Raw genomic sequence first — 11,819 nt, forward strand, 5'->3', positions numbered from 1 at the left:
AGAAAGAGAAAGAGAAAGAGAAAGAGAAAGAGAAAGAGAAAGAGAAAGAGAAAGAGAAAGAGAAAGAGAAAGAGAAAGAGAAAGAGAAAGAGAAAGAAAATAGAAGGGAAGGAAGGGGAAGGGAAGCGCAAAAAGAAAATCAGAAAATTCTATGTGGAAAATTCTCACCTACTCCACTGATATTTGAATTAGCAGCCACACTGGAATTTTTCTAGCATCTGAAAGACAGGGCCAGAATCCTGCCTTCAGCCTGTCTTTGTCCTTCCTCTCCATATCTTCCCCTGTCTCAACGAGTACCATTCCCGCTGCCATATTTGACCCAGCAGAGACATTGTAAGAGGGAAAGAAAATGTCATCAGGAGCCCTGGATGTTCAGGAGGAATGCCAGAAATGAAAGGGCATCTTTTCTTTAATTCTGCTTCAGCTATATAGGTCTGTGAAAAGAAAAGACCCTGGGGCTGATACAACCTTTGACAAACGGATGAGTATTAAGGAGACTGTGTGTAGAGCCAGGAAGGAACGTGCAAGGGAGCTTTCCTATAATTCTATGCTTCTTGTTAATGGCTTATCTCTTTCCCAGGTCCTTCTCTATTTCTCTCATAAGGCATTGTGGGAAGCCAGCAGACAAAAGCCCTGCCTAGTCTATAGCATCTTCCCCTGAGACCCCTGAGTGGGCTTACCCCACAGCACTTCTAAACAGCTGACCGCACCTTCAGCTGGCTTCATACGCTCTCCTTTCCTTTCTTATGCCACAGCCCCTAGAGCCACTTGTACCTCTGCAAGGCAACATGGTGTTTTGTATCACTCACACCGCCTTCCTACCTCAAAGCATGAATCCCCAGTTATCAGACTGCAGAAGCCATGACAGAAGACAATAAGACACAGACACAGGGGTATTTTAAAGGAAAGCATTTGCACTTCCTGTGGCTTTACAATGTTATGTTATGGCAGTTTTTCTCAGCTAATAACGACAGAACAGCAAGATGGCAACAATCCCTATGTCCCAGGATCTGTACTCTCCAGGTTGCTCCATCCACAAGGATTAAGGGCAGTATGTATAAATGTCCTCCTCTAGGTTACCAGTGTATTAAGGAAACAAAGCAGTGACAGTCTCCGCCCACACTACAATTCTGCATACAGTCTGCTCAGGTTTTACAAACTGGTGGTCGTCCAATGGTGATTCCGAGAAAATGGGTTAAGAGAGTGGTTAAAGAAATGGGCAAAGAACTACACAAGTGCTACCAGATTAAAGTCAACTGAAACAAGTTCTATCCTGGTGAGGTGGCCCAACCTTAATTCAAGCACTTGTTGTAGGGAGTGAGAAGAATCAGTTAGTTCAAAGTCAGCCTTAGATACATAGCCAATTAAAACTAGCTTGAGCTACAAGTTTACCCTATCTATAAAAACCAAGCAAAACAAGAACACCAAAAATACCGGGCCTACACCAAGATATCTCATAAACAAGAAAACAAAATGCTTAGGGTGTTTTCCTAGAAAATCATTAGAAGCTACAGACGATCATATAGAGGGATCTATATTAACTCCTACATTTGGTCCAAAAAGGTTCAAATCCTGGATCTATCATTTCTTAGTACCTTGAAGTATTTTTATTCTTCTTGAGGTTCATTTTTTCATCTTCAGTGTCACATGTGTATTGGCGTATTATAATGATAAATGTGTAGAAAACGATGACGTTGTGTGGAGGACGTAAGGGGTCCCCTATAAAACGGCCTTGGGGATGATTTAGAAGGCACCTCAGATTTTAAACACTTCGGGGGGGGTGCTGGTGAGATGGCTCAGCAGGTAAGAGCACCCAACTGCTCTTCCAAAGGTCCAGAGTTCAAATCTCAGCAACCACATGGTGGCTCACAACCATCCGTAACAAGATCTGACACCCTCTTCTGGAGTGTCTGAAGACAGCTACAGTGTACTTACATATAATAAATTAATAAATCTTAAAAAAAAAAACAAAAAACACTTCGGTGTGCTTAAGCCATGAAATGTCCTCATTTGCTATGGTAAAATGCCTTCATATGACTATATTATAACCTCAGACTCTAACTAGACCTGGGAAAGTGAGATTACACCAGCAAGTGCCGCAGTCTGGCTCATGGTAAGAAATTCTGTGCACATAATCAACTTAAGCTCTTAGCAACACGGCGTTACAATTTATAAGTGTTTTGCCTCCCATCAAGTCTTATTTTTATAATAGTTATAACCTCACAAAATGTGCATATTCACAGCAGCATCTTACATAGTTATAATTTATGTTTATGTGTAGGGTTGACTCCACAAAGGATAACTATTGCAATCTGCGAGGATAATCCACCCATGTAGAAAGTCACTGAAGTGCTCAAATGATTCCAGCCAGATTTCTTACATTAGCAAATGACCTAGGAAAAATGTACTCCCATCTACGTTAGCCCATTCCTTCAATAGTCTAAAAGCAGGAGATAAAATTATTGTTATAAAGTAAATTCAGAACATGCCAAATTCAAAGCAGTGCACACTAAATGGCCTTCTTGGGTAATATCCGCAGTAGTATTTTTTTGTCATTTCCAATTTGCTGGTACATACCTTGTTTCTCTGTCTTGATCACATCAGATTTTCTCAGTAAGCCTGCTTAAGCTGGCGTATTACATATGGTGGTCTTACTGTACTACTTCTTGTTTTTAATCCCTAGCTGAATCAATGTCTCATATGTGTATGTACCTATTTCGTGGAATCCCACACAGCAAGGTAAGAATGTTGGCAATATAAATAAATAAAAGCCAAGTGTTTGTCTTTCCTGACCTGCAATGATAATGATAGTATTGGTAGCAATAACAGAAGTAATAACAGTAATGATATATGACATATAATATTAAATGCTTATTCATTTTTTTAATTCTTATTTTAAAATACATGCAAAGATTGATTGTCAGAGAATTGAATTTGTTAAAATGCCTTAATTAATTCATAAAATTAATAAAGTTATATACCATACCCCAAAATATAATTATTGTTCAAACTGAACTGCAGTAACTCATCATTTACTGTTCAATATTGTGGCTAGGAAATGCCTGTAAAATGGTTTGCTGAGCTATATACTACATAAATATTCCAACCTGCTTTGTTTTTTTCAGTTCAGCATTTTATACATCTAACAATAAATAATCATAATCCCTTAAATTATCTTCTAAAATGTTATTATTATTGGCCCACAACTAAGTAATTAAATTTGATTTGTGTCTACATTAATTAATTAACCTTAACATTTCCCAGAAGAGTTAAGCTAATAATAGATCTTGGAAGATCAAATTATATTTTGTTATAGATATTTCCTCCAAACTAGCATCATTAAAGAATAACCATCAGCGGTGTTGCTCTTGTGTGGGTATCAGCTCCCAACCACAAATCACAACAGTGTATTCTTAATTTATTTTTTCATTAGCCGTTAACATGAGACAGAATTCCCCACTGAAAGTTAAAATAACTTGGCATGGGCTGTGATTTTGCCATTGACTAAGCTTCTACAAAAGCATGTGCTTATAATTATATCCCTTAAATGGATCCCTTAAATGGATTTTTACAGTATAATTTTAAAAGTTTTCTTGGTAATAGGTTTTATTAGATACTATAAGTAACAATTATTACTTGTGAATAATTATACCTAAATAAGTATATATATATATATATATATATATATATATATATATATATACTCTTATTATACTCTGATCTTAGAAAAAGTCAATATGAAATAATTAATCATTCATATAAGAAAATGAGTGAATAGTTCTAGACATTATTAAATTAAATATTTAAACGACATCTTCAATACTTAAATGCAAGACAAAAGAGTACAAGTTCTCAGTATTTTTAACTACAAACAAAAAATGTTGATACTTAGAGTTGAAGAGAGGGCTCAATTGGTAGAATGTTTACCACACAAGCATTAAGACTTAAGGCTGGGTCCCTAGCAAGCATGTAGGAAAGAAGGGACTAGCAGTGCACATTTACAATCCCAGCACTAGGAAGTCAGACAGTTAGACCCTTGGAGTTTACTTTACAGCCAGACTGACCAGTTGGTGAGAGCTCTGCATTTACTGAGAGTCTGTCTCAAAAAAACAGAGTGCAGAAAGACAGAGGGAGACCAACATTAACATCTGGCCTCCACAAGCACGTGGACACACATGCATATATCCACACATTTGACACACAGACACACAAAAGACCTGATGTATTTTCTATGGCAGGGACTAAATGTCAGGATAACTCCAGGCTATTAGACTGAATTATGCTCTCAGATCCAGTCTACATGTATGCAGATAGGGTTCCATGTAGTTAAAACATCATTATCATTACTAGTATACTCTGTATACTACATTTAAATCCTTTATTCACAGAAAATTGGTATTCAAAAGAAACAAATGATGCTTGAAATCACCTTTGCTCTGGAAATCAAATAATCGATAAAACTGTACTGCCTATGTCTCTATCAGTGATCAGATTGAACCCTATTTCAACCATGGCTAATGGACCCTTGAGAGTAAATAACCTTTAAGTCTAATCTTTGCTATGAATCTCTTTAGGGTGCCTTGAAAAGAATAACAAATTCAGGCTTTGTACACAGCATTAAATGAGCAAAGCCGTTTTTCAAAGTACTCAATGAAACTTTTGTGTCGACATCTCCCTTTATATACTGTAGGTTTAAAAGAAAGTCATCTGTCAAAACCAGCTGTGTACTCAGGTAAGCGAGAAACTTGCTTTGAACAACAACCTAGGATGGGTGCACACACCCAACTTCATGATGAAAGGACAAAAAAAAAAAAATCTCCTTTCTCTGGATCTGACATATGGACCTAGCTTTGGAGAGCATCATCTGAGAAGAAAGATATCCATGACCCAAAGAAGACAAGAACACACTAGTCTTTCTAACCTGCTGAGAAAATCAGCCTAGGGACATATCTTTAATAATGTTTTCTGTAGAAATATTGCGTTTAAGTTTTTGATGCTCATCTCAGGGCTGAGTCTCAGTCACACACAGAAAGCTGTTGAACCAACAGGCCTACCCAGCACCTGCAAATCCTGGTAGCAATGGAATTCCACCGAGTCAAACTGAAATCTGTTTAAGATTAAAATGCTGGGAAAGACAAAAAAATAAACGCAGGGCTGTAACTTCATTCTACTTTAAAAAACAAAAAATGAACTGCTTTTCCATCTTTAACATTTCTCATCTCACTGTAGAGAATATAGTACAGTACCAGTTTTCTACACGGATATTTTTGTGGTTGGTCTAGAAAACCCAGGGGCTTCAGGGAAAACCTTGCAGCTTGAGGATGCAAATCTGATTCTCAGAATTCTGTAAAAGAATGTAATGTGGATCCTATCTCCTCCGGGATCCTCAACCCTTCTCCCAACTCTTCTATAGGAGGCCTTGACCTGGGTCTATCACTGGACTGTGGGTCCTCTGCATCTGTTTTGGTGATCTGCTAGGTGGAGCCTCTCAGAGGATTCTGAAGTTCTGAGGTAACTGAAGGAAAAAGGCAGGCTTGCAGTGTGTCCCTATTGATCCTCTGAGGACTGCTTGACACATTCCTCCCCAACCTGGCAGGGGTTGCTACTATATTCATTTATGTTTCTCCCACACAGACACCTGTGTATCCAAACCAGCACCGACACATACAGCTGTCCATCAGAGTTAACTAACCTTGGGGATACCCAGAGACTGAGCCACCAACCAAAGAGCATAAGGACTGGACGTACCCCCCCCCACCTCCCACACATACGTGGTATATATGTGACTGGGTCTTCATGTAGGTTCCCCAATAACTAGAGCAAGGGCTTACCCTGACTCTGTTTCCTGTTTGTGGATACTGTACCCCTAACTGGTCTGCCTTGTCTGGCCTCATTGGAAGAGGATGTTCCTAATACTGCAGTGACTTGAGGTGCTAGGGTGGGTTACTACCCGGGGTGGGGGGGGACCTCCCTCTTCTCAGAGGTAAAGGGGAGGAGTGGGAAGAAAGGGGCCATGTCTGAGAAGAGGGGGAGTTCATTTGGGCTATAAAGTGAATAGTGAATGGGAAAATTGGAGCTTGGTGAAGAGCCACCGTGATCAGAGCGCTGAGGATGTGAAGACAGCTTGATCTTTGGCAAATGCTTGCTGTCCAGCCAGCTGGACTAAGACTAGCCTAGCCAGCGAGCCACAGATGAGTGGGAGACTGTCTTGGAAAACCAGATAAAATGCTTCTGAAAGAAAAAAACCCACTGTTAGCCTTTCTTCTCTACATGAGCATTTACATGCACACACGAAGACAAAAAAAAAAAAAAAAAAAAAGGTACCAATTCTATGAAGGCTCAGCAGGTCCACCAATTCTTACAAATTTTCAAAGGAAACATCGATTTGTAAAAATGGAGCTTGGCAATAGTCCTCCCTTAGCAAGCATAAAATCGATTTAATTGCATTGAAAGAATGAATGTTTTAAATGAAGCTTGGTAGAATGTAATTCGAGCAAATCACTGTTCATCTAAATGTTAAGACTTTCTTCTTTTGCTTCTTCTTATGCCACCAAACAGAAGATTGCTTATCTGTGGCTTGATTAAAACCTTGGAGAACAGAGCAACAACAAAACGAACTTAACTTCAGTAAGTAAGATGCTGCTGTCCTTAAGAAAAAGCCTCCTGTGTTAGCATCAGCTTTGGCATAGTTAAGGGCCACCTTTGGAGTTCATTAAAATTGTACATGGATTATGGGAGCTGTCTATAGCCAAAGTCACTAGGAAATGCAGTAAGAGCAAGAGCAAGAGCAAGTGGGGAAATAAGATAGCCATGTGCCAGCTTGGAGCAGATCATAAGTCAGTGCAAGCTCCTGGAAGAAGTCTTTCTAAGAGTGTGTCCAATACTAATTTGCTACTGTATTCTATTTCCGTAAAATACATTTCAGTAGGTATGAGCTTAACATCATAAAACAAATATTAATGCAAGCACTGCCCACCTCCACACACTACATGGTGATGAGCATAATCCCTCCTCCCTTTAATTTCTATATGAAATAAACTTCAACAACCATTCATCTCTACTGTACAACATCAAAGAAACCTAAGAACCCCAGAAAACCCTTCCAAGGAAACCTGGTCCTTCTCTCCATCCGTTGCCCTCCTAGGTTTTGCTTTTTTTTTTTTTTTTTGCAAATGTCATTCTTGGTGAGCACATTCTTGTCATTTGAACATATCATCTGCTGCTAGCACAGCAAGATATGTTTAACCAAGTTTACAATTCATCTTATTGAACGTATTTTCCTTCATTACCGAAATTACCAATGCTACATTTATCACTCTTTCTCATTTTATGGTCCTTTGATGCACTACAGATACTACCATTCCTCTCTTTTGTCCTTCCCTGAATCCTGCCCTCCCTCTCTCCCTTCCTTCCTTCTTGATCCTGTCCTTTTTTTTTTTTTTTTTTTTTTTTTTTTTTTTTAGCTTACTCTGGGGGCAAAGTGGAAGACCTTGCTTTCTCAATAGTAGCTCTTGCTAGAACAATCATTTCAGACATGGCGAATCCATGATACAGCAAGGCACCACGAAAGGGCAAAGCATTAGTAAGGAGAGGAAAGAGTCAGCCATCTGTCACTTCTTTGTCTCTGTCCCATGCCTCATCTGCAAGAATCCTTGGTAGGAATCTTAGTTCTGTCGCTGTTACATATCACTAGGGTAGAAAGGTTCACATCATCATGTCAAAGAAAACCAGATTTGGAACTAAATAAATCCATATTGGAATCCAAATGATGAAACAGAGCTGGTCATATGTCATAATTCAGCATTAGCCTACAAGTAGACACACTACCACAGAGTCTCATAATGCACAATATCAACTAAAAGTCATAGAAACATTCAGTCAACCCTGGTAGTCAGGACATTCTCAGAGGTGTTTCATTTTCAGGCTTTTCCAAGTTATACAACAATGGGGTTAGCAAGTTTGTGATGTATTAAACATTTGTTTTCAGTATTTATGTGTTATGTATATACACACCTAGATGCACTCCTCATGATTCCTAACAGAATAAAAATTTTCAACTTATCTTTTACAATATACTTACTTCTTTCACAATTTTATTTTATTATGCTCTTCGATGTATGCAAAGTATGTAAATGTGCAAAACTAAAAAAATTGATACTAAGATCTTGCATATTGTGCATATTATAAAGAAACACCTATGAGAGACCTGTTACTTTGAAAGTATTATTACTTAATAACTGTGGTTTCTTGAATTCCATTTGTTAAGAGAGTAGATACTCACATGCATAAAGACACATACACAGGCACACACACACACACACACACACACACACACACACACAAGTAACTTACACTATTTCATCGTTCTGGAATTCGAGCTCTCCACAGGTGTCCTCGAAGTCCTCCCCGCCACCTCGGGCCGTGCCTTCGATAGTTTTATAAGGAATGATAACATTTCCTCGCGCTCCAGAGGTTCTCAACACCTTCACCTCCATGATGCCAATGCTCTCGCTCACGTGAGTCACGGGTTCCTCAAATGTAAAGATGCCTGCATGGTCATCATCAAAAATGGTTATGGTGGCAGTGTTGGGTGACCCAAGACAAGCAATTGCAGATGCATGATTGGATTCTAGTATGCCATCTTCTGAAACTTCCAAAGAGACTCTGACATTGCTAAGATGCACAAGGAAGTTTTCATCTTCTTCAAAGATATCATCATCAATGATGCCAACTCTGATTTCCTTCTGGGTCTCCCCTGGTTTGAAGATCACAGTCCCTTCTGTAAACTCATAGTCAGACCCCGCATTGGCTGTGCCGTCTTCTGTCCTGAAGTCAACAAACACAGTGTTGTTCAAGTCACCCCCTCTACGCATGATGGTGAGGGCCACAGTACCACAGTTCTCTAGACACTGGTATGTTCCTTGCTCAAAGAAGACCTTACTGACTGGGTCATTTTCAGCCATGTCCATGTTGACTTCGTGCATGCTGACAGCCTTCCTTGCTTGGTCAGCTGCATGCCTCTTCAAGATGTTGCCAGCTCCAGTCATCAGGCGAGTAGCTTGGATCCTGTAAAATGCTCGGCTTTTCTGCTGCTGACTTAGGACCTGATAGTTGGCTAATTCTATTAGTTGCTCTATTTCTTTCTCAGGATGCTTCTGCTTAAGCTCTTTCAGAATCCTTGCCATCTCACGCCTGGCTTCCTCATCATCTTGATCCCTCTCATCAACTTCCAAAACCAGAGCGCCATCTAAGAAGTTGTCAACATGAGAGTTGACCACTTTCCCATCCATTTCGATTTCCGTTTTGGAAGCTGGTCTGTCTCCTTCATGTTCAATGATCATCCCCCTCTGCTTGCCGGCCCTATACCGCTTGTAGACATACTTGTAGAAGAGAAGCCGCCTGTCTGCTACCCAAGCGAACACAACGCAGATGGGAAAGAAGAAGAAAGTAAGCAAGCCTTCCCAGACCTCCACAACACCAGGAGAGCTGACAGACAAGATTATATAAAGCCAGGTATAGGCAAAGATGCTCCAGGCTGCAGTCACAAAGAACACGCGCAGATGCTTGATCTTCCTCGTCTCTCCATCAGGGACCACATAAACACAGAGTGCAATTATGATGAACATGTTAAAGGCAGCACTTCCCACGATGGTGCTGGGACCCAGGTCCCCTGCCGTGAAGTTATGGCCACACACTTCAATGACTGACAGGAGAATCTCAGGAGCAGAAGATCCCAGGGCCATCAAGGTCAGGTTCGACACAGTCTCATTCCAAATTCTCACCGTAGTCTTGGTGGTCTCTCCATTCGGTTTCTTTATCGTTATTTCTTTTTCTTGAGAGGTGATGACTTCTATAGAGGACATAAACCGGTCTGCAATAATAGAAACTCCAAGGAACATGTAGACCATGGCCACAAAATACACAGTTGCTCTAGCAATTTTGTCCCCAAAAGATGGATCTTGGGGTTCCCAAATGGGCAAGATTACCCCTTTCTTACAGTAATATGAGCCAGTACATTCAGTGGTTTCATTTCCTCCCGTTTCTGCCTCTGTATCTGCAGTTATATGGTCAACATGAGAAAACAAGAGAGCCACCAGAGCTACCAGACGAAATCCCATTGAAACATTGGGTGGGAGACTTAATCGAAGCATGTTGTATGTAATAAGATTTCCAACTATTCCAACCTGCAGTTAAAAAAAAAAAAAGATGAAGAAGAGAAATCACATCATTAGAGTCAAAGCATCATTAATAACTTATTTGAATTATTCATACCAAAACTTTCTATATGTTTGATCATCATAAAATATCCATGGAATCATTGTTATAAAAATCCATCAGAGACTAAATAACCCTTTGTAATATTTACAATTCAATCTCTCTGCTTGTGTATTTTCTACATGTAGTCCCATTAATTGAGCAAGATACACATGTGACTCCCTAAAAATGAAAAGTCCCATTATAGCACAGTTCGATTGAGCACATACTGGTTCATACTAACACCCAACAATAAACAGAAAGCAAACCTCTTGAAGCATTAAGTAAATTCTTCCTTGGTGCACAAGAAGATTTTTTTTTTCCATTTGAATTAGTGTGATATCTTCGGAAACAATTTCATTGACAAAAATCACCTTATTAAGAGCCACATCTTGAAACTCAGACTCTGAAATAATCCTCCTAATACAAGGCATGCTGATTATCTTAAATCCTGGAGTACATCTTTATTGTGTTTTGTAAAATAATATCCTACAGCTCCAAGTTTCCTTGGGAACAGAGAAATCTTCAAGCTCACTCGCAATAAAGCTCAAAAGTATTTGTTCTTGTGAAGGAAATTATTTTATCACTGAAGATGCAGTATTCTCATATTTTAGGTGCAGTTCTTTAAAAGCATGTTTTCATTAAGACGTAGTCCCTCCCCCTCCCCCCATTTCAGCAAGTTGGGACTTCTGATAGATTATCAGCTGGTCACATGGGTCTTCAAGCACAGTTCTTCACATCTGCCTACACACCATGCTTTCAAAGTTGCAGACAGTGTGCAACAGGAAGAAGAGATAACCAGACCTTTGCTGAGCTGTGTGGAAGAGCCTGAAAGGCTGCGGAGTCAGCCATAAAATGTTCCTTCTCAGTGCCAATGTCATACTTTCCATGGTTATTCCAAAACACATATTAACTCTACGGTGGGCTCAAGAGATCAAACGATGCAGGAGTGGTGATTCTATCTGAATTTCCTCACGTAGCATAACAACTGTGGCCATAAAGTATACATAAAGTATACATATGATGAAGATATGTTGGCAGTTAAGAACATGGTAACTGGATCACTGAGCCACACAGAGAATAATAAAAGTGAAGTTGTTGACTAAGCCACCAGCTCAGCTGAAACTTCATAGCACTTCTGCCTCCAAGACCTGGAATTTGGAGTAAATGCAAAAGAACGTCTCTATAAAAGTCATCTGGAATGCCTCTTTATATCATCCATAAAGCATGGATAGGAAAGAGATCATAGTCAGAAATCTGTGTCACCCGTGGAAAGTTAAACCAGGATCAGAACTCTCATCACTCAACTTACTGGAAGCCATGCCACCTTTGCCTATGTCTTCTGCCCCATGTCTATTGTGGATGGCTGGTGCAGAAAAGCATAAGGCACAAGAGAATCCCTTCCCAGCACATAGCATCAGACCTACTGGATCCTCCCATAGCCAGGAACCCATTCTAGCTAATAACTGATAAAAGATTACTTTCTTTTTTTTTTTTTTTTTTTTTTTTTTTTTTTTCCCATATTGTTTCTGCACTAAAGAAGAATAAATCGGGACAGCTGACAT

At 39.6% G+C, this 11,819-nt stretch overlaps 1 protein-coding gene across 13 annotated transcripts in view; it reads right to left on the bottom strand.

The window, feature by feature from the left end:
* Positions 1–11,819, bottom strand: part of Slc8a1 (solute carrier family 8 member A1) — a 350,274-nt gene that overhangs the window by 264,896 nt on the left and 73,559 nt on the right. For all 13 annotated transcript variants that reach the window (XM_029531202.1, XM_021218592.2, XM_021218588.2 and 10 more), the window contains exon 2: positions 8,353–10,184. In XM_029531202.1, coding sequence (XP_029387062.1) covers positions 8,353–10,151 — 1,799 coding nt within the window. In that variant the 5' untranslated portion in view covers positions 10,152–10,184. The remainder of the gene's footprint in view (positions 1–8,352; positions 10,185–11,819) is intronic.

Source organism: Mus pahari, chromosome 18 (genome assembly GCF_900095145.1).
Source record: "Mus pahari chromosome 18, PAHARI_EIJ_v1.1, whole genome shotgun sequence".
NCBI lineage: Eukaryota > Metazoa > Chordata > Mammalia > Rodentia > Muridae > Mus > Mus pahari.